Source organism: Osmerus eperlanus, chromosome 2 (assembly GCF_963692335.1).
Source record: "Osmerus eperlanus chromosome 2, fOsmEpe2.1, whole genome shotgun sequence".
Lineage (NCBI taxonomy): Eukaryota > Metazoa > Chordata > Actinopteri > Osmeriformes > Osmeridae > Osmerus > Osmerus eperlanus.
Genome location: NC_085019.1, coordinates 639,809 through 667,703, shown reverse-complemented (window position 1 = coordinate 667,703; position 27,895 = coordinate 639,809). Strand labels below are relative to the sequence as shown.

The following is a 27,895-nucleotide window of genomic DNA, read 5'->3' as shown; positions in this document are numbered from 1 at the left end:
CATGACGTCACGTCATAACTGACATGCAAATGACACACGCTGTAGGTTTTTATATCTAGAGAAACACCGTCAGGCCATGAACGCCATATGTTCATTATTGTTAAAACAAAGCAGAACAGAGGAAAACCAGATCATGTATATCTCTGATGGAGCTCTCGAGTTTGATCATTTACGGATCGAGCTTAATGATAAAGTGATAAGTTTTCTTAGGAGTGATTCAGACGGAGTAGCCTATAATAGTTTGTAGACCTATGTGTTGGGGGGAGTTATTAGGTTGGTAGAGGTAGTGTAATTAAGCTTACTGATAAAAGGTAGACTATAGTGCCACGATCGCTCTTCAATGAAACGCACCAGTGCTCTATGGCTCACTTTCAGCGTGGTTCTCTTGTTATTTCCATCCATTTTCACAGCCCGCCCCCGATGTCTCCCCCTCTCCCTCCCTCCCTCTCTCTCTCTCGCTCTCTCTCTCTTTCTCTCTCTCTCTTTCTCTCAAAAAGTTGACCGACGTGTGGGTCATCACTAGTGTGTCCGGCATCTGATCTAGTTAATACCGAAATCTACATGGGCGATGGAGTTAAGTTAAGAATCTCTTTGTCGATATGTAGCCTAAACAAGCGGAGTTTGTCTAAAATTTGAATAAACAACCCGTTTTTCTGTCTGTGGATGACGACCTGCTCCCCGACCCGTCTACGCTAACCTACAGGTAAATAATGACATCTTATGTGCATTTTTTTCTTTGTAAACTGTACATCGTGGTGTAAAGTTACTTCAGGTCCCCACAATGTATTTTCTTTACGTAGCCGAATTGAATTGAAACAGGGAGTTATGGTTGGATGCGCACTTCGCATTCATGAGATCGATGTCTACCTTTCAGTGTAGTTTGCAAGGGGCCTATAACTGCGACGGATTCTGAATACCAAGCTGCTTAATGCGACTGTATTCTTTGTGCCAGGTGTAGAAATGTGTTATTGCTACCTGATTAGTGTGGTAGCCTTAGGGTGGAGATATATAGAGCTTGTTGCCTCTTGCTCCCTCCCCACTCACCCTCTCTTCTTCCTCCCTGTCTCCCTTCCTCTATCTCTAAACAGAGGAACTACATATCACATTCTTATACCTTCAATCATTCTATTAAACAATGGGTCCTTTATGAACCTCGCAGTGCACCTGAAATAATCAAACCAGTCAGTCATTCGGCTGCCCTGCTATCCTGTCATTCAGCCAGAGGCTGTCCCCACCAGCCCCAGCCCCCAGCCCCCAGCCCCTAGCCCCCTGTCACCAGCCCCCAGCCCCTAGCCCGCTGTCACCAGCCCCTAGCCCCCAGCCCCTAGCCCCCTGTCACCAGCCCCCAGCCCCAGCCCCCAGCCCCCAGCCCCTAGCCCCCTGTCACCAGCCCCAGCCTCCAGCCCCTAGCCCCCTGTCACCAGCCCCAGCCCCCAGCCCCAGCCCCCAGCCCCTAGCCCGCTGTCACCAGCCCCTAGCCCCCAGCCCCTAGCCCCCTGTCACCAGCCCCCAGCCCCAGCCCCCAGCCCCCAGCCCCTAGCCCCCTGTCACCAGCCCCAGCCTCCAGCCCCTAGCCCCCTGTCACCAGCCCCAGCCCCCAGCCCCAGCCCCAGCCCCCAGCCCCCAGCCCCAGCCCCTAGCCCGCTGTCACCAGCCCCTAGCCCCCAGCCCCTAGCCCCCTGGCACCTGTCACCAGCCCCCAGCCCCTAGCCCCCTGTCACCAGCCCCTAGCCCCCTGTCACCAGCCCCAAGCCCCCTGTCACCAGCCCCCAGCCCCTAGCGCCCTGTCACCAGCCCCCAGCCCCTAGCCCCTAGCCCCCAGCCCCTAGCCCCCTGTCACCAGCCTCCAGCCCCTAGCCCCCTGTCACCAGCCCCAGCCTCCAGCCCCTAGCCCCCTGTCACCAGCCCCAGCCCCCAGCCCCTAGCCCCCTGTCACCAGCCCCCACCCCCCTCTCATCCAGTTTGCATTACTGGATGAGAAGGATAAAAGCACAAAGCTGCTAGAAATGGTTGGTTTATCAGTGGAGAGGGAACCGCTAGGGGATGTAGTTTTATAGAACTGGAAACAGAGAGGAGATTAAATGCTGATGTAATTAGCTACAGCAGAAGCTAGCGGCTAAAATGGGGAATCATGGATGGTGATAGATAAGGACGGGAAGATCATTACAATTGTGCCATCTGGTGTGAAAGGAGGAAGTGGAGAAAGATTTTTTTAGTAATGAGAAGAGAGAGATGAGGAAACGTGGTTATTGAGGGTCTGTAAATGTGTGTGTGTGTGTGTGTGTGTGTGTGTGTGTGTGTGTGTGTGTGTGTGTGTGTGTGGTGTCTGGTGGAGGCATGAGCATGTAGGCGCTTGTATAGTGTTGGTGTGAATGGGTTGGTGGTTGTGTGTCTATATTTACATGTTTGCTCTCAGCAGAGAGGATTTGTGCTCAGTTGGACACCTCTGTACCAGATCACACCTCAGCCAAGTGGAGACTGGAGAACGAGTTCTACTGGTCTGTGATAGAAGGTGAAGCTCTGGGAATAATTTGACTGTTTTACATTACTTTACACATCAGATGCTCTTTCATCTTGATAGATGCTCATCACTGTGACTTGTGATTGTATGAGAGAGAGAGAGAGAGAGAGAGAGAGAGAGAGAGAGAGAGAGAGAGAGAGAGAGAATGGGAAAGGCACACAGCTTAATTTTGACGACTTCCTGTATGTTATGACTGTGTTTCCTGTGAGATTTGTGGGTTTCGATCAGAGGTGTGGAGGGTATACTTGTATTGTATTTTACTGAGTGTGCAGGAACCAACATATCACTGTTTGTCTGTCGGTCTGTCTGTCGGTCTGTCCTTGCTCTCATTCTCTTTTAGACACGATATCTGTCTCACTATATTCTTCTGTCTTTCTTTTGCTCACTGTCTCTCATTCCCGCTCTCTCAAAGGCTTTTCTTTATATCTCTCTCTCTCTCTCTGTCTCTCTCTCTCTCTCTCTCTCTCTCTCTCTCTCTCTCTCTCTCTCTCTCTCTCTCTCTCTCTCTCTCTCTCTCTCTCTGTGTCTCTCTGTCTCTCTCTGTGTCTCTCTGTCTCTCCATGTGATAAATATAACTGTCGAACAGTCAATACCTTGTTATCATGGTTCTGTCCTCTCTTATTTTAGATTTGAAATGATCCAACATGATAACTGGTTGCAGGAAAGTTTAGCTTTGATATTTGATAAGGTTCGACATATTTGATAAGGTTATTATAATCTCCTACAAGTGGTTCAAACTATGTGGAGCGCGCCACAGCACCACGTAGAGCAGCACCAGGTAGACCGTCCACAGTACCAGGCAGAGCGCTCCACAGCACCAGGTAGACCGTCCACAGCACCAGGTGGAGCGCTCCACAGCACAAGGTAGAGCAGCACCTAGAGCACTCCACACAACCAGGTACAGCGCACCAGATAGAGCAGCACCAGGTAGAGCGCTCCAGGTAGAGCAGCACCAGGTAGAGCAGCACCAGGTAGAGCGCTCCACAGCACCAGGTAGAGCAGCACCAGGTAGAGCAGCACCAGGTAGAGCGCTCCACAGCACCAGGTAGAGCAGCACCAGGTAGAGCGCTCCAGGTAGAGCAGCACCAGGTAAAGCAGCACCAGGTAGAGCGCTCCACAGCACCAGGTAGAGCAGCACCAGGTAGAGCGCTCCACAGCACCAGGTAGAGCAGCACCAGGTAGAGCGCTCCAGGTAGAGCAGCACCAGGTAGAGCGCTCCAGGTAGAGCGCTCCACAGCATCTGTGATGTCAGCAGTCGCGGCGGGACCGTTACTGCTGCGTCTCACTGAGACTAAACAGCTTCAACAATGCTTCACGCCAACAGAGAGAGCCAACGTCACAACACATTTAGCAACGCCCACACAAACACACCAGAAGTCAGATAACAGTCATATATGCAAAGGTATATGTGTGTGTGTGTGTGTGTGGGGGGGGTCAGATATGGATGATTTGCCTGGCTGGAGGGTGAGAGTCACAAAGCATGATTGTGATCAGCCAGAGGGAACGCAGAGACAAGAAAGGACAGCTTGGGCACGTGTGTGTGTGTGTGTGTGTGTAAGTAAGTAAGTAAGACTTTATTTATATAGCACTTTTCATACAAGAATTGCAGCTCAAAGTGCTTTACATAAAATCAACAAAACAATAATACAAGTGTTGATCTAAACTAGCCGCACTCTATCTGCGGTCTCTCGAATCCATCTTAGATCCGAGCTGCCACTTGCAGTTTCTAATACACAAGACAAGACAAGGTAAACATGAGGAAAGAGGAGGAAAAAAGGCAACACCCAGACAATGCTCCTAGAGGAGTACAGTGTGGGAACAGACAAAAACCTCAGCACATAAGCACAACAACATTTACAAAAACAGGCGAAGGCGTTGGATGGGGGTGGGGGGGTGGTGATATCTGTAGTAGGTGAAAGTTAATGTGTGAGTAGGTCTGGGTTGGCGCCCTCGACCTAGGCCACAATCAGTCCGATTATCCCTATGCAGATTGTGTTGGCCAGGAGACATCCTTGGTCATGACCCAGGCAGAGACCAAACCACAGATGTCGGTGGGGGGGGGAAGGGAGGAGCAAGATAGTCTCGCTTCAGCGCTCTCCAGGGGAGTTGTTTTCCAGCGACGGCCTTGGCCAAGGCCTGTGCTGGTTACGGGGCCGAAAGTGGATAAGATTGGGGTAGTTGTTTTGACGAGTAGCCGCACTCAATTTTCATGTCCACCCTTCAGGAATGTCTCCATGTCCTCCATCTTCCTTTGCAGAGCCGCAAACTTATCCCTGTTGTCAATGCTGCGTTGTAAGTTCACAGTCTGAGCTCCAACAGCTCTGCCCAACGCATCAATCATGTCGGGCAGCCTAACGGGGCTTTTGATGGCTGCAGCCGTTTCCTTGATTTTCCGATATACAAAGCCAGCGCTTATTCCAAACAGCAGAAAGCCTGTAATCATGGTACCGAATATGAAGATGTCTTCAACGTCCTCCATGGAAAGCGCCGCTAGACACACGACACGCCAATTCTCCCACGCGTCCACGCGTGTGTGTGTGTAGCACGTGTGTGTGTGTGGACGTTAGGAGGATTAGGAATGATGCTAGCTCAATTCAAACATTTAGTTCGAATTCAAAAGTTTGGGATACAGAATACATGTTCTCATCAGTCTGAAGCAGAATTGTTTGTGCAACAGGAATGATGGGATTATTTTAGGTGTGTTAGTGGGAGAATAAGATGTAACAGGAGTTGGGATGCCATGACAAGGAGTGGAAGAGAGGCTAGACAGATGAGGAGATGATTAGAAGAGACAGACAGATATTTATTAGTCCTTTCGGACATTGTGTGCCATACAGGAATAACTGGTCACAATCAGAGGAGGACAGAGCTGGGAGAGACTTTGTGATTATTGTCTCATCCCTGCTTTTGTTTCTACGTTTGGTTCTCTCTGAATGTTGTTTCTGACCTCAAAGAAAAGCAGAGGTACCTGCCAGCTCCCAGACCAGTAAAACCTGCTACGTCATTCAGACGAGTGTCTGGTTGGCATGCTGTACTTCAGGAGCTGTGTAACTCCAGCTGTGGGGACAAACTTGCTGACTGTGTGAAAGGGAACGGGTCAAAACATGGATTGTACGTGTTTGAGACAACTGTTCTTGAATGGTGTTGGCTTGATGTAGCTACTAGTTCCTCCATATGAACTCATGACGTGTTTGTGAATGTTCCCCACGTGTCTTCCGTTCTGTCAACGGTGAGAACATAGCTAGATGATGGTGTGCCTTGTGTGTGTGTGTGTGTGTGTGTGCGTTCGGCAGGTGTAGGTGATGGAGAACGGCATGGAGGCGGGCAGCGCGGGGGAGGATGTGGAGGCGCAGTGGGAGCGGGTGGAGAGTAACCGCTACATCCTGAGCCGCTACATCTCCCCAGGGAAGCTGACGCCGTACCTGCGCCAGTGCAAGGTCCTGGACGAGCAGGACGAGGACGAGGTGCTGAACTCTCTGCTGCTGGTCAGCAAGGTCAACCGCACAGGTGTGGGGAGGAGGAGTGTGTCTGTCTGTGTGTGTGTCTGTGTGTGTGTCTGTGTGTGTGTCTGTGTGACTGTGTGTGTGTGAATGTATTGGTGTCTTATTAACTATGAATGAATGTGTGTGTGTATTGTATGTGTGCATAAACAAATGTGTGTGAGTGTCTATGAAGGAATATCTGTGTATTGTTTCTGTGTATACAAATACATATATCTGTGCGTGTGTATGTGCGTGTGTGTGTGTGCGCGTGTGTGCATGTGTGTGTGTGTGTGTGCTTGCGTGTGTGTGTGTGCAGGTCGTCTGCTGGACATCCTCCACACTAAAGGTGAGCGTGGCTACGTGGTCTTCCTGGAGAGTCTGGAGTTCTACTACCCTGACCTGTACAAGCTGGTCACCGGCAAAGACCCAACACGTCGCTTCTCTACCATCGTAGGTGAGGACTCACCACCTCCCACACTCACCACCTCCCACACTCACCTCCTCCCACACTCACCTCCTCCCAGACTCACCTCCTCCCAGACTCACCTCCTCCCAGACTCACCTCCTCCCCTGACTCACCTCCTCCCAGACTCAACTCCTCCCAGACTCACCTCCTCCCAGACTCACCTCCTCCCCTGACTCACCTCCTCCCAGACTCACCTCCTCCCAGACTCACCTCCTCCCACACTCACCTCCTCCCACACTCACCTCCTCCAAGACTCACCTCCTCCCAGACTCACCTCCTCCCAGACTCACCTCCTCCCAGACTCACCTCCTCCCCTGACTCACCTCCTCCCAGACTCACCTCCTCCCAGACTCACCTCCTCCCAGACTCACCTCCTCCCCTGACTCACCTCCTCCCAGACTCAACTCCTCCCAGACTCACCTCCTCCCAGACTCACCTCCTCCCCTGACTCACCTCCTCCCAGACTCACCTCCTCCCAGACTCACCTCCTCCCACACTCACCTCCTCCCACACTCACCTCCTCCAAGACTCACCTCCTCCCAGACTCACCTCCTCCCAGACTCACCTCCTCCCAGACTCACCTCCTCCCCTGACTCACCTCCTCCCAGACTCACCTCCTCCCAGACTCACCTCCTCCCAGACTCACCTCCTCCCCTGACTCACCTCCTCCCAGACTCAACTCCTCCCAGACTCACCTCCTCCCAGACTCACCTCCTCCCCTGACTCACCTCCTCCCAGACTCACCTCCTCCCAGACTCACCTCCTCCCACACTCACCTCCTCCCACACTCACCTCCTCCAAGACTCACCTCCTCCCAGACTCACCTCCTCCCAGACTCACCTCCTCCCAGACTCACCTCCTCCCCTGACTCACCTCCTCCCAGACTCACCTCCTCCCAGACTCACCTCCTCCCAGACTCACCTCCTCCCCTGACTCACCTCCTCCCAGACTCAACTCCTCCCAGACTCACCTCCTCCCAGACTCACCTCCTCCCCTGACTCACCTCCTCCCAGACTCACCTCCTCCCAGACTCACCTCCTCCCACACTCACCTCCTCCCACACTCACCTCCTCCAAGACTCACCTCCTCCCAGACTCACCTCCTCCCAGACTCACCTCCTCCCAGACTCACCTCCTCCCCTGACTCACCTCCTCCCAGACTCACCTCCTCCCAGACTCACCTCCTCCCAGACTCACCTCCTCCCCTGACTCACCTCCTCCCAGACTCAACTCCTCCCAGACTCACCTCCTCCCAGACTCACCTCCTCCCCTGACTCACCTCCTCCCAGACTCACCTCCTCCCAGACTCACCTCCTCCCACACTCACCTCCTCCCACACTCACCTCCTCCAAGACTCACCTCCTCCCAGACTCACCTCCTCCCAGACTCACCTCCTCCCAGACTCACCTCCTCCCCTGACTCACCTCCTCCCAGACTCAACTCCTCCCAGACTCACCTCCTCCCAGACTCACCTCCTCCCCTGACTCACCTCCTCCCAGACTCACCTCCTCCCAGACTCACCTCCTTCCACACTCACCTCCTCCCACACTCACCTCCTCCAAGACTCACCTCCTCCCAGACTCACCTCCTCCCAGACTCACCTCCTCCCAGACTCACCTCCTCCCCTGACTCACCTCCTCCCAGACTCACCTCCTCCCAGACTCACCTCCTCCCAGACTCACCTCCTCCCCTGACTCACCTCCTCCCAGACTCAACTCCTCCCAGACTCACCTCCTCCCAGACTCACCTCCTCCCCTGACTCACCTCCTCCCAGACTCACCTCCTCCCAGACTCACCTCCTCCCACACTCACCTCCTCCCACACTCACCTCCTCCAAGACTCACCTCCTCCCAGACTCACCTCCTCCCAGACTCACCTCCTCCCAGACTCACCTCCTCCCCTGACTCACCTCCTCCCAGACTCACCTCCTCCCAGACTCACCTGTGTGTGTGTGTATGTGTGTATGTGTGTGTGTATGTGTGTATGTGTGTATGTGTGTGTGTATGTGTGTATGTGTGTATGTGTGTATGTGTGTGTGTGTGTGTGTGTGTGTGTATGTGTGTGTGTGTGTGTGTGTGTATGTATGTGTGTATGTGTGTGTGTATGTGTGTATGTGTGTATGTGTGTGTGTGTGTATGTGTGTGTGTGTGTATGTGTGTGTGTGTGTGTGTCCACCCCTAGTGGAGGAGGGCCATGAGGGCTTGACTCAGTTCCTGATGAACGAGGTGATCAAGCTGCAGCAGCAGGCCAAGGCTAAAGACGTGCAGCGCGTCGACCTGATCGGAAAACAGCGCACCCTGGAGGACGACTACAAAAAGCTCAATCTGGCCAACCAGGAACTGCAGGCATTCCAGCAGAGTGAGGATTATTTCATGCTGATTTGAACCAGAAAACAGGAATCAGTTATTATACAAGAATCTTGGACTTGGTAGAGAAAGGCTGGGGAAATATAAATTATTCAAAAGGAAAATAATGTATTGTGCATTTATGTAAATCTTGTGATTGTCTGGTCTGGTCTGGTCTCTGTATCTGGACCTGTGCTGTGATGTCATGGTTCAGCACCGGCCAGTCGGGGTGGGTTGACCTCCTGATCTGTCAGTCTGACCCACCAGCCTCCCTGTCCTCTGGGTCTGTCAGTCTGACCCACCAGCCTCCCTCTCTGTGGGTCTGTCAGTCTGACCCACCAGCCTCCCTCTCTGTGGGTCTGTCAGTCTGACCCACCAGCCTCCCTCTCTGTGGGTCTGTCAGTCTGACCCACCAGCCTCCCTCTCTGTGGGTCTGTCAGTCTGACCCACCAGCCTCCCTCTCTGTGGGTCTGTCAGTCTGACCCACCAGCCTCCCTCTCTGTGGGTCTGTCAGTCTGACCCACCAGCCTCCCTCTCTGTGGGTCTGTCAGGATACAACAAGATGAAGGAAGAGAGGAACAACTACAACGACGAGCTGCTGCGGGTGAAGGAAGAGAACTACAAGCTGGCCATGAGGTACGCCACACTCAGCGAGGATAAGAACATGGCTGTAATGAGGAGCAGAGACCTGCAGCTGGAGGTACACACAAACACACACTCACACAAACACACACACACTCACACACACACACACACACACACTCACACTCGCTCTCTCTCTCTCTCTCTCTCTCTCTCTCTCTCTCTCTCTCTCTCTCTCTCTCTCTCTCTCTCTCTCTCTCACTCACACAGTTGTATCTGTGTAGTGTTTGCATGATGGTGTGTGTGTGTGTGTCTGTAGATTGATCAGCTGAAGCACAGGCTGAACAAGGTGGAAGAGGAGTGTAAGATGGAGCGACGGCAGAGTCTCAAACTGAAGAATGACATCGAGAATCGGCCCAAGAAAGAACAGATCTTTGAGCTGGAGCGGGAAAACGAGGTCCTGAAGATCAAAGTTCAGGAGCTACAGTCCATCATACAGGTACCTACTCTGTGTGTGTGTGTGTGTGTGTCTTTATGTGTGTGTGGCCGACAAATGTGGTGTTTCAAAAAGGATGGAAAGTTATGTCTGTAGTCAGCCTTTGTGTGTGTGTGTGTGTGTGTGTGTGTGTGTGAATGTAGCCAGGGCCTTTGCCTGCTTCCGACAAGGCGATCCTGGACATTCTGGAGCACGACAGACAGGAGGCGCTGGAGGACCGACAGTACCTGGTGAACCGCCTCTACAACCTCCAAGAAGAAGTCAGGCAGGCGGAGGAACTGAGGGACAAGGTCTCATCTCCAGTCCTGCACAGCTTCACCCTCACATACCTCACCCTCCACTGAAACACAGCTTCACCCTCACATACCTCACCCTCCTCTGAAACACAGCTTCACCCTCACATACCTCACCCTCCTCTGAAACACAGCTTCACCCTCACATACCTCACCCTCCTCTGAAACACAGCTTCACCCTCACATACCTCACCCTCCTCTGAAACACAGCCTCACTCATACCACCATCTAGGTAACATGTGTGTGTGTGTGTGTGTCCGTGTAGTATCTGGAGGAGAAGGAGGATCTTGAACTTAAGAATTCAACGCTACAGAAAGATTGTGAGATGTACCGTAACCGCATGAACACCATCACCATCCAGCTGGAGGAGGTGGAGAAGGAGAGGGATCAGGTACACACACACACACACACACGTTTCACCATCATCACAAAGTGAGGGATTGTGACAGTGTGTGTGTGTGCGTGTTCAGGCCTTCCGGTCCCGGGATGAGGCCCAGCACCAGTTCTCCCAGTGTCTGATGGACAAGGATAAGTACCGGAAGCATATCCGAGAGCTGGAGGAGAAGAGTGACGAGCTGCACATCGAGATTGTACGCAAGGAGGCCAAGATCGTCACTCTGGAGTCCCGCCTGAGGCGCCTGTCCAAAGACAATACACTGACTCTAGATCAGGTGACATTCACACACACACATACATTCACATCAACACTCACATGTTTAACCCCCCCCCCCACACACACACACGCATGTCACACATCTCGTGTCCCTGCAGAGTCTTCCGAGGGACACCCGCCCGCCCGTCCTGGACGAGGGGCCCAGGCCGCAGGGTCACTCTGAGGCCTCCAGCGACGAGTCTCCTGAGAGCTTCTTCCAGCAGACAGAGAGTCGCCTCAAACGCAGACTCAACCTGAAAGGAGGGCTGGTTAGTTCCTACGTACCACACACACACGCAAGCACACACACACACATGCAAACAGTCTACAGACACACACACACACGCACACTGTCTACAGACACCTCCAGTCATGCCTCTTGGTTCTTGTGAGTAACATCATGTGTGTTTGTGATGTGTAGAACAGGGTCAAGTCTCCAGTCTCTGCCCTGAAGGCCCCGGACCTTCAGCAGAGCTCTGAGGGAAACGCTGGAGCAGGTACGTAACGACCACCACACGCCAGTTCCTCTCAACCACCACCACGGAACCAGGCTAATCTCCTTGTTGCCTCAGTAACAACGTCCAGGCTAATCTCCTTGTTGCCTCAGTAACAGGCGGAGATGGAGATTCGCCCGTCCAGGGGGTTGCAAGCACGAACACCTTCCCCGCCCTGGTCACCGGCTCCCCCTCACAAGCCTTCCCCTCCTCCCCCACCTACCTGCCCTCCCCCTCCCCCTCTCCCTCCCCCTGCCCCTGCCCCTCCCCCTCCCCCTCCTCTCTTCCTGCCATGGTGAGTCTCCACAATTAAAAGAAAACCAAAAACACACTAGTTACTTTTGGCCAATGAGACGGCATCCAACTACAAATAACAAGCGCACGACATCCTGTTGTCATAGCCAGTGATGCCGGTAACGCGTTACTCTAATCTGACCACTTTTTTTCAGTAACGAGTAATCTAACGCGTTACTATTTCCAAACCAGTAATCAGATTAAAGTTACTTGTCCAAGTCACTGTGCGTTACTATTTTGTCATTAATAGTAAAATATATATTTGATTTCTTCTTGCGTCTCTGGGAGTTAAGCCTATGCGACAATTAAGTCACGTTTTCAGCGCAAGGGTCACGTCACGTGTATATACATAGACCTACCACTCAGCGACACAAACAACAATGTAGCAGGAGAGAGAGAGATGAGCATTTTCGAGTTGGAAATACAATCACTATTTTGAGTATTTGTCAGCTAAAGATGGAAATATCAAGGTTCGTTGTACACTCTGTGCTGATGGCGACAAAGTGCTATCAAGCTACAAAAACACGACGTCAAATTTGAAGAAACATTTGGAGTCGCAGCACTGCACAGTCAAACTTACAGAGCCGGTTGTCAATAGGTGTGTTCGACTTCATGCAGCACCGGCGCCGCCGCCGGCTGCCTTGAAGTTGAGAATGCCATTGGCTGCTTCAAGTCAGCCGGGCTGCAGGCGGCTGCAGGCGGCGCCGGTGCTGCATGAAATCGAACGCATCTATTTTTATGTTGAGGCGGCGGGGGTGTTGTCGGCAGCTGCTGAATGTAACTAATAAAGTAACTTGTAATTTAACTTAGTTACTTTTAAAATCAAGTAACTTGTAAAGAAACTAAGTTACTTTTAAAATCAAGTAATCTGTAACGTAACTAAGTTACTTTTTCAAAGTAAATGTGGTAACAGTGGTCATGGCAATCCACCACCTTTCGTAATCTTATTGCAATGACCTTCAGTAACCAGAAGTACCCTGCTGTCATAGCAACAGTAAGTGTGCAGTGTGTAACCCAGTGCTGTGTCCCCGTGTGTGGCAGCTGCGTTACCGTAACGACAGCATGATGTCCATCGTTGCCGAGCCACCAGGAACCGCATCAATGGTCCGCAGAACACGGGAAGAGGAACATGACTTCAGACCTCGCAGGTGACCAGTCCTGACCCCACCCTAACCTAGCATTAACCCAGTCCTGACCCCACCCTAACCTAGCATTAACCCAGTCCTGACCCCACCCTAACCTAGCATTAACCCAGTCCTGACCCCACCCTAACCTAGCATTAACCCAGTCCTGACCCCACCCTAACCTAGCATTAACCCAGTCCTGACCCCACCCTAACCTAGCATCAACCCAGTCCTGACCCCACCCTAACCTAGCATTAACCCAGTCCTGACCCCACCCTAACCTAGCATTAACCCAGTCCTGACCCCACCCTAACCTAGCATTAACCCAGCCCTGACCCCACCCTAACCTAGCATTAACCCAGCCCTGACCCCACCCTAACCTAGCATTAACCCAGTCCTGACCCCACCCTAACCTAGCATTAACCCAGTCCTGACCCCACCCTAACCTAGCATTAACCCAGTCCTGACCCCACCCTAACCTAGCATTAACCCAGTCCTGACCCCACCCTAACCTAGCATTAACCCAGTCCTGACCCCACCCTAACCTAGCATTAACCCAGTCCTGACCCCACCCTAACCTAGCATTAACCCAGTCCTGACCCCACCCTAACCTAGCATTAACCCAGTCCTGACCTGTGTTGTGGCCCTCTAAACCCTGACTTCCTGTCTCTCTGACATCCTGTCTCTTTGACATCCTGTCTCTCTGACTTCCTGTCTCTCTGACTTCCTGTCTCTCTGCTTCAGTTTCAGCCACTATGATTTTGAGGACGACAACGCGGACAACGAGTTTGGTAAAATCTTCTTCTGAAGACTGTTTGGTGGATCAGGAATCAGCTCATCTTTTTGCATGCACATTTGCATGTGCACGTGTATATGTGTGTGTGCATGTCTTATTTCTCTCTTTCTACTGTACCTCCTTCTTGTGCTTCCTCTACTCCTCCTCTCCTCTACTCCTCTCTTCCTCTCCTCCTCTCTCCTTTCCTCCTCTCCTCCTCCTCTCTCCTTTCCTCCTCTCCTCCTCCTCTCCTCTCCTCCACCTCTCCTCCTCTCCTCCTCCTCTCCTCCTCTCCTCCTCCTCCTCTCCTCCTCTCCTCCTTTCCTCCTCTCCTCCTCCTCTCCTCCTCTCCTCTACTCCTCTCTTCCTCTCCTCTCCTCCTCTCCTCCTCTCCTCTCCTCTCCTCCTCCTCTCCTCCTCCTCTCCTCCTCCTCTCCTCCTCTCCTCCTCCTCTCCTCCTCTCCTCCTCTCCTCTCCTCCTCTCCTCCTCTCCTCCTCTCCTCCTCCTCTCCTCCTCTCCTCCTCCTCTCCTCCTCTCCTCCTCCTCCTCCTCTCCTCCTCTCCTCCTCTCCTCTCCTCCTCTCCTCCTCTCCTCTCCTCCTTTCCTCCTCTCCTCCTCATCTCCTCATCTCCTCCTCTCCTCCTCCTCTCCTCCTCTCCTCCTCTCCTCTCCTCCTCTCCTCCTCTCCTCCTCCTCTCCTCCTCTCCTCCTCCTCTCCTCCTCTCCTCCTCCTCTCCTCCTCTCCTCTCCTCCTTTCCTCCTCTCCTCTCCTCCTCTCCTCCTCTCCTCTCCTCCTTTCCTCCTCTCCTCCTCATCTCCTCTCCTCCTCTCCTCCTCCTCTCCTCCTCTCCTCCTCTCCTCTCCTCCTTTCCTCCTCTCCTCCTCATCTCCTCCTCTCCTCCACCTCCTCTCTCAGATGAGGAGGTGACACACGGCCCCCCCTCCATCCACTCCTCCTCCTCCTCACACCAGTCTGAGGGGATGGACTCCTACGACCTGGAACAGGTCAACAACATCTTCAGGAAGCTCTCTCTGGATAGGTAATACACACACACATGTATGAACACACACACATGTATGAACACACACATACAAATTTTCATGCACTATATATGCATTATGCCCTGATAGAATGTGTGTGTGTGTGTGTGTGTGTGCGTATAGGCCCTTCCGTCCTTCTCTCTCCTCTCTCTCCAGGACAAGCTCATCACTGAAGCCGGTACAGGAGCTCTCGTTGCCAGGAGACCATGTGCTGAATGACATCACACTGGTGGGCGGGAACGACAGTGGAATCTTTGTGTCGTCTGTCCAATCAGGGTCCAGAGCTGAAAAGGCGGGGCTACGTGAAGGCCACCATCTACTGCTGGTGAGACACGCTGGGGGTGGAAAACATGACATCAGTTTCTGCTTATCAACGTTTTTGTGATTGGATCTGATATTCTCTTTCTTTCTGTGATTGGTCGGACAGCTTGAGGGGTGTATCCGAGGGGAGAACCAGAGCATTTCATTGGACACCTGCACCAAGGAGGAAGCCCATTGGACGCTGCAACGTTGCAGTGGATCAATGCAGCTGCATTACAGAGTCAACTATGATGGTATGGTGGTCACCACTAACCCACCAGCCTCTGAACCATCATCCCTCCAGCTGATTTTCCATTATCCTAGTTCCTGTTTGTGTGTGTGCATGCATGCGTGCATGTGTGTGTGTGTTTGCATGCGTGCATGTGTGTGTGTGTGTGTGCGTCCAGGTTACTGGCAGCTCCAGAATGACATCAGTGAGGGTACTGTCGTGTCTGGAGACTCATTCTACATCCGCTTTAACCTGAACGTGTCCGGCCAATCAGAGGGCTGCTCTCTGAGCGTGCTCTGTGACGAGGTTTTGCATGTGGTGGACACCATGCACCAGGGTCACAGTGAGTGGCTGTGTGCCAGAGTCGACCCCTACACCGGGACAGACCTGCCCGAGGGAGGAACCATCCCCTGTTACTCACGGTAGGAGGTGTGGCAGTGTGGAGGAAGGTGTGGCAGTGTGGATGGAGGTGTGGCAGTGTGCTGGGAGGTGTGGCAGTGTGGAGGGAGGTGTGGCAGCGTGCTGGGAGGTGTGGCAGTCTGGAGGGAGGTGTGGCAGTGTGGAGGGAGGTGTGGCAGCGTGCTGGGAGGTGTGGCAGCGTGCTGGGAGGTGTGGCAGCGTGCTGGGAGGTGTGGCAGTGTGGAGGGAGGTGTGGCAGCGTGCTGGGAGGTGTGGCAGCGTGCTGGGAGGTGTGGCAGTGTGGAGGGAGGTGTGGCAATGTGCTGGGAGGTGTGGCAGTGTGCTGGGAGGTGTGGCAGTGTGGAGGGAGGTGTGGCAGCGTGGAGGGAGGTGTGGCAGTGTGGAGGGAGGTGTGGCAGCGTGCTGGGAGGTGTGGCAGCGTGCTGGGAGGTGTGGCAGTGTGGAGGGAGGTGTGGCAATGTGCTGGGAGGTGTGGCAGTGTGCTGGGAGGTGTGGCAGTGTGGAGGGAGGTGTGGCAATGTGCTGGGAGGTGTGGCAGTGTGCTGGGAGGTGTGGCAGTGTGGAGGGAGGTGTGGCAGTGTGGAGGGAGGTGTGGCAATGTGCTGGGAGGTGTGGCAGTGTGCTGGGAGGTGTGGCAGCGTGCTGGGAGGTGTGGCAGCGTGCTGGGAGGTGTGGCAGTGTGCTGGGAGGTGTGGCAGCGTGGAGGGAGGTGTGGCAGTGTGCTGGGAGGTGTGGCAGTGTGGAGGGAGGTGTGGCAGTGTGGAGGGAGGTGTGGCAGTGTGCTGGGAGGTGTGGCAGTGTGGAGGGAGGTGTGGCAATGTGCTGGGAGGTGTGGCAGTGTGCTGGGAGGTGTGGCAGTGTGGAGGGAGGTGTGGCAGTGTGGAGGGAGGTGTGGCAGTGTGGAGGGAGGTGTGGCAGCGTGCTGGGAGGTGTGGCAGTGTGCTGGGAGGTGTGGCAGCGTGCTGGGAGGTGTGGCAGTGTGGAGGGAGGTGTGGCAGTGTGGAGGGAGGTGTGGCAGCGTGCTGGGAGGTGTGGCAGCGTGCTGGGAGGTGTGGCAGCGTGCTGGGAGGTGTGGCAGTGTGGAGGGAGGTGTGGCAGTGTGCTGGGAGGTGTGGCAGTGTGCTGGGAGGTGTGGCAGCGTGCTGGGAGGTGTGGCAGTGTGGAGGGAGGTGTGGCAATGTGCTGGGAGGTGTGGCAGTGTGCTGGGAGGTGTGGCAGTGTGGAGGGAGGTGTGGCAATGTGCTGGGAGGTGTGGCAGTGTGCTGGGAGGTGTGGCAGTGTGGAGGGAGGTGTGGCAGTGTGGAGGGAGGTGTGGCAATGTGCTGGGAGGTGTGGCAGTGTGCTGGGAGGTGTGGCAGCGTGCTGGGAGGTGTGGCAGCGTGCTGGGAGGTGTGGCAGTGTGCTGGGAGGTGTGGCAGCGTGGAGGGAGGTGTGGCAGTGTGCTGGGAGGTGTGGCAGTGTGGAGGGAGGTGTGGCAGTGTGGAGGGAGGTGTGGCAGTGTGCTGGGAGGTGTGGCAGTGTGGAGGGAGGTGTGGCAATGTGCTGGGAGGTGTGGCAGTGTGCTGGGAGGTGTGGCAGTGTGGAGGGAGGTGTGGCAGTGTGGAGGGAGGTGTGGCAGCGTGCTGGGAGGTGTGGCAGTGTGGAGGGAGGTGTGGCAGTGTGGAGGGAGGTGTGGCAGTGTGGAGGGAGGTGTGGCAGCGTGCTGGGAGGTGTGGCAGTGTGCTGGGAGGTGTGGCAGCGTGCTGGGAGGTGTGGCAGTGTGGAGGGAGGTGTGGCAGTGTGGAGGGAGGTGTGGCAGCGTGCTGGGAGGTGTGGCAGTGTGGAGGGAGGTGTGGCAGCGTGCTGGGAGGTGTGGCAGTGTGGAGGGAGGTGTGGCAGCGTGCTGGGAGGTGTGGCAGCATGCTGGGAGGTGTGGCAGTGTGGAGGGAGGTGTGGCAGTGTGGAGGGAGGTGTGGCAGTGTGGAGGGAGTGTGCTGGATCGTAGCGTAGTATGTTGGATTGTGGTTTGTAATGGTGCAGTGTAGTATGTAGTAATATAGAGTAGTCTATATGCAGTATTTGTATTTGGCTTTGGATAAAAGCATGTGCTAAATGAATAAATTGTCAAATGTGTGTTTGGATGTGTGTGTAGGGCCCAGCAGCTACTCCTGGTCAAGATTCAGAAGTTGGTTTGTCGAAGCGGGAAAGAGGACAGCGAAATCCAGCGCAATATTAGGGTGACATGCCATGTTTTATACATGACATCCATACCCGTGTCACCTTCCTCAATGCTTTATACGTGACATCCATACCCGTGTCACTTCTTCACTAACACACTCCTGTTTATTGTGTTCTTCATGTTGCGGTTCTGTGTGGCGTCTAGACGTCCCTGCTGCCAGAAGAACCCAGCCCCTCCCAAGACACCAAGTCCAGCCCTCGCTTGTCCAGGGCCGGCCTGTTCATCACCCAGATAATACAGGTACACACTCTCTCTCTCTCTCTCTCTCTCTCTCTCTCTCTCTCTCTCTCTCTCTCTCTCTCTCACACACACACACATTGCATATCCCCACACATGTCTAATGTTCCTTCTTCTGAGCTCTGTCTGTGTGTGTGTAGTTTGTCAGCAGAGTAGACAACAAGTACAAGCGTATGAACAGCAGTGAGCGTGTGAGGATTGTCAACTCAGGAAATGCAACCCTGCCTCGACCCGGGTTTGAGACTCTGCGACCGGAGGGTGAGGGACTGTGTGTGTGTGTTGTGTGTTACGTGTGTGTGTTTGTATGCGTGCGTGGTTCTAAGTTGTGTGTGTTCAGACCTGGGGGACCCTGAGAGTGACGTGAGCCGGAGCCTGAGTCTGGTGCCGTACAGCCTGGTCACCCCGCAGCACGTGCAGAGGAGACGGCCCGTGCTGTTCAGCCCGAGCACCCTGGCCAAGACCCTCATCCAGAAGATACTGAACATGGGGGGAGCCATGGACTTCAACATCTGCAAACCAGGTCAGGCTGTGTGTGCGTGAGAGAGAGAGAGAGAGAGAGAGAGCATTTATAGTTGTTAGTGAGAGTCTTTATAGACTGTTGTATGTGTGAGGGTATGTGTGAGTAAGCGTACTCAAGCAGTTTATTCCCTGTTGAATAAGAAAGTGTCACCTGACACCTTCATCCAGCTCAGAATGTCAGGGAGAGAGAACAAGAGGGATTTGACACTGGAGTGAGGTGAAAGGTGTTCTACAGAAAAAGTGAATAGTGAGGGAGGTGGGGGGGTGAGGGGGTGAGGGGGGGGGTGGGTGGAGGAACCCTCCAGTCCTTTCCAGGTCAGTCATTGTGCTGTGTTGTTCTCGTGCTATGCTGTGTAACTGGAGCAGGGATGATGCTGGGTTATCGCACAGAAAATATGACAGTGTGTGTAAAGAGGTTTACCATGCACCCTTGATCCTCAACCTCAGATGCTTTAACACCTGTCTGACACCTTCTACCGACTTTACAGTAGACGTCCTTTTTAGAAAGATTTTTTTATATGACTGATCTTAGACGTATCAGGATTTAGAAGTAGGCTGGCACCTGGAGAGAATGTCAGGTCAAACTCTTTTACTGTATGCTGCCTGTTCTGTCTCCGCCAGACACCCTGACCAGGGAAGGGTTCCTGAGGAAGCAGAGTGTTGAGCCCATCATCCACTCCAGAGAGAAACAGGCCAATATGTATGAGTGCATCACCCCAGAAAACATTGAGGCTGTTGCTTCAAAGGTGTGTGGCTACCTGTTTGTGTGTGTGTGGGTATTCAAACGTACTTCTGCCCCAATGTGTGTCTGTGTGTTTGTTCCTGAGTGTGTTCTTACGGTATCTGTGTATGTGTGTGTGTGTTTCACCCCCTGCACTCAGGGTAAACACTGCCTGTTTGAAGCAGACCTCAGCTGTGTCAAAGACCTTCTGAGGAGAGAAATCTACCCCATCATCATCTACATTAAGATATGTGAGAAGAACATCAGAAGGCTACGGTACGCACAAACACGCCTCAGAACACCGCACAAACACGCCTCAGAACATCGCACAAACACGCCTCAGAACACCGCACAAACACGCCTCAGAACACCGCACAAACACGCCTCAGAACACCGCACAAACACGCCTCAGAACACCGCACAAACACGCCTCAGAACATTGCACAAACACGCCTCAGAACACCGCACAAACACGCCTCAGAACACCGCACAAACACGCCTCAGAACACCGCACAAACACGCCTCAGAACACCGCACAAACACGCCTCAGAACACCGCACAAACACGCCTCAGAACACCGCACAAACACGCCTCAGAACACCGCACAAACACGCCTCAGAACACCGCACAAACACGCCTCAGAACATCGCACAAACACGCCTCAGAACATCGCACAAACACGCCTCAGAACACCGCACAAACACGCCTCAGAACACCGCAGAAACACGCCTCAGAACACCGCACAAACACACGCCTCAGAACACCGCACAAACACGCCTCAGAACACCGCACAAACACGCCTCAGAACACCGCACAAACACGCCTCAGAACACCGCACAAACACACGCCTCAGAACACCGCACAAACACGCCTCAGAACACCGCACAAACACACGCCTCAGAACATCGCACAAACACGCCTCAGAACATCGCACAAACACACGCCTCAGAACACCGCACAAACACGCCTCACAACACCAGCCCCCCCTCCGCTAACCATCATGGCTCATGACTACCGAGAACCCTGTTCTAAACATAACCACAGCCACCCTTCCTTCCTACTTCCTGTCCCTGACAGGAAGCTGCCTCTGCGGGTGGAGTCGGAGGAAGACTTTGTGCGAGTGTGTCGGTCGAAGGAGAAGGAGCTGGAGAGAGTCCCCTGCCTGTATGCTAGTGTGGAGCCTGAGGCCTGGGCAGGGCCAGAGGACCTGCTCAGGATCATTAAAGACAGAATTCTGGAGGAACAGAGAAAGACTGTCTGGGTGGAACAGGATCTGCTGTAGCAGAGACACACACAGACTGGCAGTTGTTCCACGGCCATATACACACATGTGCATGCATGCATGCAAAACTTGTACATACACACTCACCCACAGGAACACGCACGACAGAGACAAAGACAAGCACCATTTCTCGCTTGCTATGTGCGCACAAAAACACAAACCTGAACCGACAAACTGTAGAGTGTGTTACTATTTCTGTATGCTACCAATAAACAGCTTGCAAAAAATGCTCTTTATGTCAACCCATGAGTTTAAATTAAAACAGGCAATTTAAAGGATTTTCAAAAGAAAACAGGCAGGATGTCCTCTTTCTCAACGCCTCTTCAGTGACCCCTAGTGGCGTACATCTGCAGTACAGGGATCTTCTGTTGAGTATTATTTCATATTTCACTGTTCCTCTCACAAATGCCCATGCTCACTGTTCAGTGCTGAGAACTGCCAGTTGGCAGGTGCACAGATGGAGCTGTCTGTGTTTGGGCACGTGCAGCTGTGTGTTGGAATATCATCTGTACGTGTGTGTTATAGAAAGGGCCATCTGCTGCTGGAAGGGTACTTTTCAACATTTAATCCAATAGATTAATGACAAAATTGTATTTACTAACCCCCAGTCTGGTTTTCTGCCTCCACGAGACAGAGCAGATTTAGTTACTGACACCCATCACACGGATGGATGGATGGATGTATCTCACGACTAACCAAAAAAAAATATATTTTTAATTGGTTTCACATTTTTTGGGACTAACGTAATTCTCAGACTTTCATCGGTTTCACATTTTTTGGGACTAACGTAATTCTCAGACTTTCATCATCTCCCTATTACATCATGGGGTTTGTCTCCCTAGCTTCCACAGGATTTAAAGGTTAAAGGGTCATAAAAGGATCATAGTCTGTCTAAAACGTAGTTGTGTTCATTTAAAGGGTTCTATTCATTTCTGAGTGGCCAGTGAATGATTGTTGACCTAGAAAGTGCGAGGTGGCCTCTTCTCGTTTGCAGACAGAGACTGCCCATGTAATCTCGCGATGTCCTGAACATCGGTCGATCCAAAACAGCGTGATCGCGCATCTCAGCAGCTGACGCGGCGGGGAGAAGAGAAGACCCCAGACGAGGTGAGGGCGCTTTCTTTCTTTCTCGGGATATTACCGTTATTTTCAAAAACAAACAATAAAAGTCTGTCACAGCAGCAGCGAGTAGACTTTGAAAGGTTTTCCCGGTCACCGTACTTAGGTTCTGTCTCGGATAAACTGGGAAGCCGAATATCACTGAGATGAAGAGACTGTCCTGAACCGAAATGATCCCCCTCTTAGTTCTATACTACTGCCGTTTATACCGAGATTTCATGTTTCTGTCTGATGTCAGTTCTGCTTTCTCCAACCGATATGTGCCGTGTGGCGCGTTCTGCCTCCGCTGCTCGTGGCGTGAAAGCCTACATTGTGTCCGCTAGAACGGACCGCCGCACGTCACTTTAAAACACAGTGTGACCGTTTGAATAATTTCATAGAATTATGTTTCAACCTCTCTACCGTTATTTTAGTTGTTACCGAATAACGATATGAGCCCGAATTCGTAGCTGCTCAGCCCGCACCGTGTGATCTCATCGCAGCCCACATCGAGCTGTCTGCGGCAGTTGGTGGAGGTTCCCGTGCTACTGGAGAGAGGTATAAGGATGTTGAGCCAGAGTTCCATATTTAGAATCTCTGGAATGGAAACGTGACGTGTACAGAGACTTTAAAAACAGGAAGGAAAGATAAAGCAACCCTGTATTGTTGAACATAGCTTAAGAGAACTACGGTAAAAAAAATGTAGTTTTTGATTCAAATGTGTTTTTGATTTTCACGTGCAAGATCCGTTCTGTCTAGCAGTAGGCCTTAACATGCTTTTGTATGGTAGTTTCAAGGGTGTATGGCTGGCAGGCATTTAGCAGCTATGTGTGAGTAAGTATCCAGAGGCTACCTTTTGAAAGCTTGGTAGCCACAAAGCTGCATTCTTCAACCTGTTCAAACCGTTTCCATCCTCACCTACATTATGTGTGACTGTGTGCACCCACGTGTGATCACACGCATGTGTGGAGGCCTGTTCAGAGCCGTCAGTAACTATTTGCTGTGAAAATATTGCAGTTCTACACTGCCGGTGATCACCTACATCAGTGTAGTGTTGCTGTGTGTCCCCAGGGCATGCTGACATGGAGCTGGGGTGAGGAGGAGCGCGTCCAGCCAGCCTGACCCAGAGCAGCAGCGAGGTGAGCCCCAGCGAGGTGAGCCCCAGCGAGGTGAGCCCCAGCGAGGTGAGCCCCAGCGAGGTGAGCCCCAGCGAGGTGAGCCCACACCATGGGGAAGTCTCGGCTGTTCCGGATCTCTCTGATCCTGGGTTCTGTCTTCATGATCCTGCTCATCATCATGTACTGGGACGATGTGGGGGCCTCCCACTTCTACCTGCACACCCCCGTCTCCCCCATCTCCCCCCCCGGGCCCAGGACCCCCCGGCCCCCCCAGCCCGCCCCCCTCACACCCCACGTCCCCTCCTTCCTGTCCGACATCGACGCCTTCGTCAACCAGTTCCTGGAGGGGACCTCCGACCCCACCGAGACCGCGCCGCAGGAACCCATCAACCAATCGGAGCGTGCGGAGGAGCGCTACGTGCCTCCGAGGGAGTGGAAGATCCACGTGGGCCCGGTGGCGCCAGAGCAGAGGCGGCGTCAGGACGCTCGCCGGCAGAGGCTCCAGGAGCTCTGCCATGACGACACCGTCAGCTTCCCCGGGAAGAACCGCACGTTCGACGACATCCCCAACAAGGAGCTGGACCACCTCATAGTGGACGACCGGCACGGCATCATCTACTGCTATGTACCCAAGGTCTGTACACAGATGCACAGCATCATATACCTCAGTGTGTTCAAGATACAGACACACACACCTGGAGATAATACAAACCATTTACTTTTCTGTTTTTACCCTATAATGTTTTGTACACTACTGTTTTATTAATCCTTAACTCTTAACTTAACTCTTAACTCTGCCATGCGCTGCGCTAGGTGGCATGTAGTAACTGGAAGCGCATCATGATCGTTCTGAGTGAGAGCATGCTCCTGGACGGGGTACCGTACCGCGAGCCCTCGGCCGTGCCCAGGGACATGGTCCACAACAGCAGCCTGCACTTCACCTTCAACAAGTTCTGGAAACGCTACGGCAAGTTCTCCCGCCACCTCATGAAGGTCAGTGGAACCTCTTCACATTGAGTTTGAAAGAACTCTTGTAAATGGTTTATTGACGTATAACTTAAACATAATTTTGACCCCATTGTTTGATTAATTCTAAACACTAGTGACCTTATCTCCATGTGTATGAGGCTGCAGTGAATAGTTGAAAAGTTTTGTATTTTGAATCAATATATTTTGATAAAGTTAGGAATCAACTATGTCACATTCGAAAAACATGTTACTTTATGCTCTTAAGATCTCAAGTGGTTCTGTTACTGTTTCCATGGTTCTTGATGAACTTTGACCTGGTTTTGAAGGTGAAGCTTCAGAAGTACACCAAGTTCCTGTTTGTCAGGGACCCTTTCGTCCGCCTCATCTCCGCTTTCCGGAACAAGTTCCAGCTTCCCAACGAGGAGTTCTACAAACGCTTCTCCCAGGTCATCCTCCGGCGCTACGGCAACCACTCGGACCTGCCCACCTCGGTGGATGAGGCCTTTGCCGCGAAGCTCCGCCCCTCCTTCTCCCAGTTCATCCAGTACCTGCTGGACCCCCAGACAGAGACGGAGATGCCGTTTAACGAGCACTGGCGCCAGGTGTACCGGCTGTGCCACCCGTGTCAGATCCAGTACGACTTCGTGGGCCACCTGGAGACGGTGGAGGAGGACGCAGAGCACCTGCTGAGGATCCTGAAGGTGGACAATGTGGTGGAGTTCCCCACCTCTCACAGGAACCTGACAGCCAGCAGCTGGGAGGCCGACTGGTTCAGCACAGTGCCCCTAGTGGCCCGAAGGGAACTGTACAGGCTCTATGAGCCAGATTTCAGACTGTTTGGATATGACAAACCTGAGTCAATTCTAAATGACTGATACTTATGTGACACACACACACACTCTTGCCAAGTGTATCAGGCTGTAGAAGGTGTGACCTCTGACCCTGCTGTGGGTGATGTAGATGGTACATGTTTCTGTTGCGTTTGAATCTCACGTTTAAACTCCCGGTGGAACAGGTGAGGAAACACCTGTAGCAAACTATGATGTCAGAAAGAAGACTTGTGATGTCACACATTGTATGCTGTGATGTCACAGATCCTCGTAGCTGGCTGTGTCACAGAGCCTTTGCATTTTTTCTGTGACACAGATTATTACATCTGTGATGTCACAGACCCCTTGTAGCTATGACATCACCCTACTGATTGAAGCCTAAGTGTTGGTGAGGAGTTTTAGGGCATTTGTTTTCAAATCTTTTTACATTTTTAGAGGCACTTTTAGAGCAAACTAATTTTAATGCACAACGTCTTGGTGTAGTGTTTGTTACAATCAAGCATGAAAGGGATTTGTGTTATGTTTTACATTTTGACTGCTGTTAGCATCTATACCTCAGAATCTGACAAAAAAATATATATTTTGGGACAGTTGCAAATCCATCTGCCTCCCACATTTACAACAGCTGACACACCTGATGTCAGATCTGAACTTTAGGCGTACGCTCTGTTCCTGTTTCAGCATGAAACATGTAAAATGTTTGTTATAGTAGAATGAGTTAAAAAAGGGAAGAAAAAAAGAAGAAAGAAGAAGAAAATCACCATTTCAGTACACGAGACACAGGCTGTGATGACCCTAACCCACAGGCTGTGTGCCAGGAGACTGGGCTGTGATGATAGGCTGTGTGCCAGGAGACTGGGCTGTGATGATAGGCTGTGTGCCAGGAGACTGGGCTGTGATGATAGGCTGTGTGCCAGGAGACTGGGCTGTGATGATAGGCTGTGTGCCAGGAGACTGGGCTGTGGTCAGGTGTGTGTTGATTGTATGATGCACATGATTCAGTTCAGAAGTGAATGTTAGGGAAAGACCCTCTGTGTGACTCAGAGTGACCATTGAGTGTTGAGATGAAGCAGGCCTGTTGAAGACTGACCTGACCTGTCTCAGAAGCAGACCTCCTGGCTAGGTGGTGTTCTGACCTGTCTCAGAAGCAGACCTCCTGGCTAGGCGGTGTTCTGACCTGTCTCAGAAGCAGACCTCCTGGCTAGGTGGTGTTCTGACCTGTCTCAGAAGCAGACCTCCTGGCTAGGCGGTGTTCTGACCTGTCTCAGAAGCAGACCTCCTGGCTAGGTGGTGTTCTGACCTGTCTCAGAAGCAGACCTCCTGGCTAGGCGGTGTTCTGACCTGTCTCTGCCAGAGAAGGAGACCTCGCCATTCTTGTCTTTTTTATGTGTCATTTTGTGTCAGCCATTTGCAGATTAAGACAAAATTTTTGTCATTTTGTCTAGAGAAAAATAATTGATGCCATGAACAAGGAATTCTACTATAATGTGTTGATTTTCATAAGTGAAATTTCAGATACCGACATTGTTTATATCCAGTAACTGGTTGCCATGGACAGTGTTGCCGTGCAGCGTTAGATGCCAATGCCAGTATTGTGATGTCACACTGAATAAGGGACATGTTCAGGGGGGGTGGGGCTTGCAGCTACAGGTTATGTAGCATGTGTGTTAACCCTCGTGCTGCCTTCGGGTCACATGACCCAAAGGTTCATAACGAACCACCGTTGTGTTTACCCGATTTTACCCAATACAAAAACAAATTAAAATAATTTTCTTTTAACCTTTGCAATGTGGGGGGTCTGAGACAGCCCAACGGTTAAAAGAATATGCTTCACTTTGTCTTTGTATGCGGTAAATCTGTCGCAATACGAAGGTGGGTCACAATGACTGATGGGTCAGAATGACCCGAAGATAACACAAGGGTTAAGTGTGCATTTAACAACTGCTTCGTCATTGCTGTACAGTGTGTCCAGACCCAGCAGGCCTCTGTTGAGGTCCTGGCAGGTCAGTGCTGGGCTCGGGTCATGTTTAGGCTAAATGGTCAGTCGTGTTTTGGTCTGGCAGGGTCATTGTTCTGTACTGTCCAGGCCAGATAAAGTCAGTAGTGTTGCTATGGAGATCTGATGTTGGCCTGGAGATGGTGAGGAGGAGACAGTGCCTTTTGGTTGCTATGGAAACAAAGTTTACACAGCCCAAAACAAAAAAAACACAACGAACAAAAATATTTTTGTATAATGACTTTTTACGTTGAATTTGTCTCTTTATGAAAACGTTGTATCTTTGATATGCTGTTGGCCTGTTGAGGCCCTCTCTGACCGTGGGGATTAGAAAGCAGTGTTTGTTCCAAGTGTGCTCTGTGTACATGTGCTTTAAAGGGATCCTCCTCTGTGGGTCCTATGTACCTTGTCTTTGTAATTTTGCTTGTACACACGGAACCTCTGGTGTGATTTGTACAGTATGTTGTTTCATAGACACAATCTGTGTTACAAACCTTACTACATCCTGAGAAGTGGGTGTTTATGTTGAATTGTCATCGTTTTATTGCCTTTGTTCTTCAAAAAAAAGATAAAAGAAAGATATGATGGCTCAGAATGGTGCCAGCATGAAAGCCCTAAGGCACACAGTTTAGAAAAGCCACATTTATACCTGGAACTTAGCAAAGAGAACAGGACTGTATAACAACTGCTGCATCCACCTCACCAGACCCAACCACCTCCCTGCTTCCTCTCTTACAGGGAGAGCCCACGTACAGGACCTTTATGCAGGACAGAATTTATTTATTTCAGTATTATTATTACGTGATATTAAGTATGAACTTCTGCTTAATTTGTTGAACACGAGAAATAAAGTTTGTGGCATGACGAAGGCTCTGCTGTGGTTTGGGTCATTATGATCGTGTTTGTGTCAAAATTAAAATGTCACAAGGCTACTTTCTAGTGGTGAACACATAATGGATGCATGTATTACCACTAGTTTGGAATACTATTTATTTCACAACTAAACCAGCCATGAACCTTTTCAGTCACATTTTCTATACCAGTAGACACTTTTATACAAGGTGATTAATGGGGTATTTGAACCTGTGGCCTCTCTGATCTGCAGTCAAACTCTGTACCACTGAGCTATACCCATCCTCTTTAAGGGGCCCAGTGGAATATCTTTTCATGGGACAAGAAATTCCAAAAGACAGTCTTTTTACAACACATGAATTAGCCCCCAACAACTAGATCAGGGGTGTCAAACCCTGCTCCTCGAGGGCCGCTGTCCTGAATGTTCTGATCCAGCTCACCTGATTCAATTAAATGGGTTGTTATAACGACCATTCATTCGAATCAGGTGAGCTGGATCAGGGAAACATCTAAAACATTCAGGACAGCGGCCCTCGAGGAC

General features: G+C 51.8%; 3 protein-coding genes across 7 annotated transcripts in view; 2 read left to right on the top strand and 1 right to left on the bottom strand.

Annotated features, from left to right (window-relative positions):
- Positions 1 to 494: 494 nt before the first annotated feature.
- card11 (caspase recruitment domain family, member 11) lies at positions 495 to 20,720 on the top strand. Of its 4 annotated transcripts, XM_062485407.1 has the most exons (25): positions 495 to 703; positions 5,815 to 6,028; positions 6,320 to 6,457; positions 8,650 to 8,826; positions 9,365 to 9,513; positions 9,715 to 9,894; positions 10,035 to 10,181; positions 10,450 to 10,575; positions 10,655 to 10,855; positions 10,956 to 11,105; positions 11,258 to 11,333; positions 11,444 to 11,625; positions 12,666 to 12,772; positions 13,493 to 13,539; positions 14,441 to 14,564; positions 14,689 to 14,890; positions 14,993 to 15,119; positions 15,273 to 15,516; positions 17,646 to 17,730; positions 17,877 to 17,972; positions 18,110 to 18,227; positions 18,307 to 18,489; positions 19,110 to 19,234; positions 19,370 to 19,485; positions 20,287 to 20,720. In XM_062485407.1, exons 2-25 carry the CDS (start codon positions 5,824 to 5,826, stop codon positions 20,489 to 20,491), a joined length of 3,510 nt encoding a protein of 1,169 aa, XP_062341391.1. In that variant the 5' UTR covers positions 495 to 703; positions 5,815 to 5,823; the 3' UTR covers positions 20,492 to 20,720. The 4 variants fall into 4 exon arrangements, with proteins under 4 accessions (XP_062341391.1, XP_062341382.1, XP_062341366.1 ...); XM_062485398.1 differs by having other exon boundaries at positions 11,450 to 11,625; positions 14,993 to 15,516; XM_062485382.1 differs by having other exon boundaries at positions 14,993 to 15,516.
- A 94-nt stretch (positions 20,721 to 20,814) lies between these two features.
- Positions 20,815 to 27,895, bottom strand: part of napsa (napsin A aspartic peptidase) — a 54,754-nt gene continuing 47,673 nt past the window's right edge. The window contains exon 8 of the mRNA XM_062478331.1: positions 20,815 to 20,858. Within this exon, the coding sequence (XP_062334315.1) occupies positions 20,815 to 20,858 (44 nt within the window). The remainder of the gene's footprint in view (positions 20,859 to 27,895) is intronic.
- LOC134039472 (carbohydrate sulfotransferase 12-like) lies at positions 21,540 to 27,371 on the top strand. 2 transcript variants are annotated; one of them, XM_062485363.1, is made up of 5 exons: positions 21,540 to 21,598; positions 22,661 to 23,341; positions 23,521 to 23,700; positions 24,003 to 26,161; positions 26,417 to 27,371. In XM_062485363.1, the coding sequence occupies exons 2-4, from the start codon at positions 22,817 to 22,819 to the stop codon at positions 24,549 to 24,551; spliced, it is 1,254 nt and encodes a 417-aa protein (XP_062341347.1). In that variant the 5' UTR covers positions 21,540 to 21,598; positions 22,661 to 22,816; the 3' UTR covers positions 24,552 to 26,161; positions 26,417 to 27,371. The 2 variants fall into 2 exon arrangements, with proteins under 2 accessions (XP_062341347.1, XP_062341355.1); XM_062485371.1 differs by lacking the exon at positions 21,540 to 21,598 and adding an exon at positions 21,621 to 22,168 and having other exon boundaries at positions 22,688 to 23,341.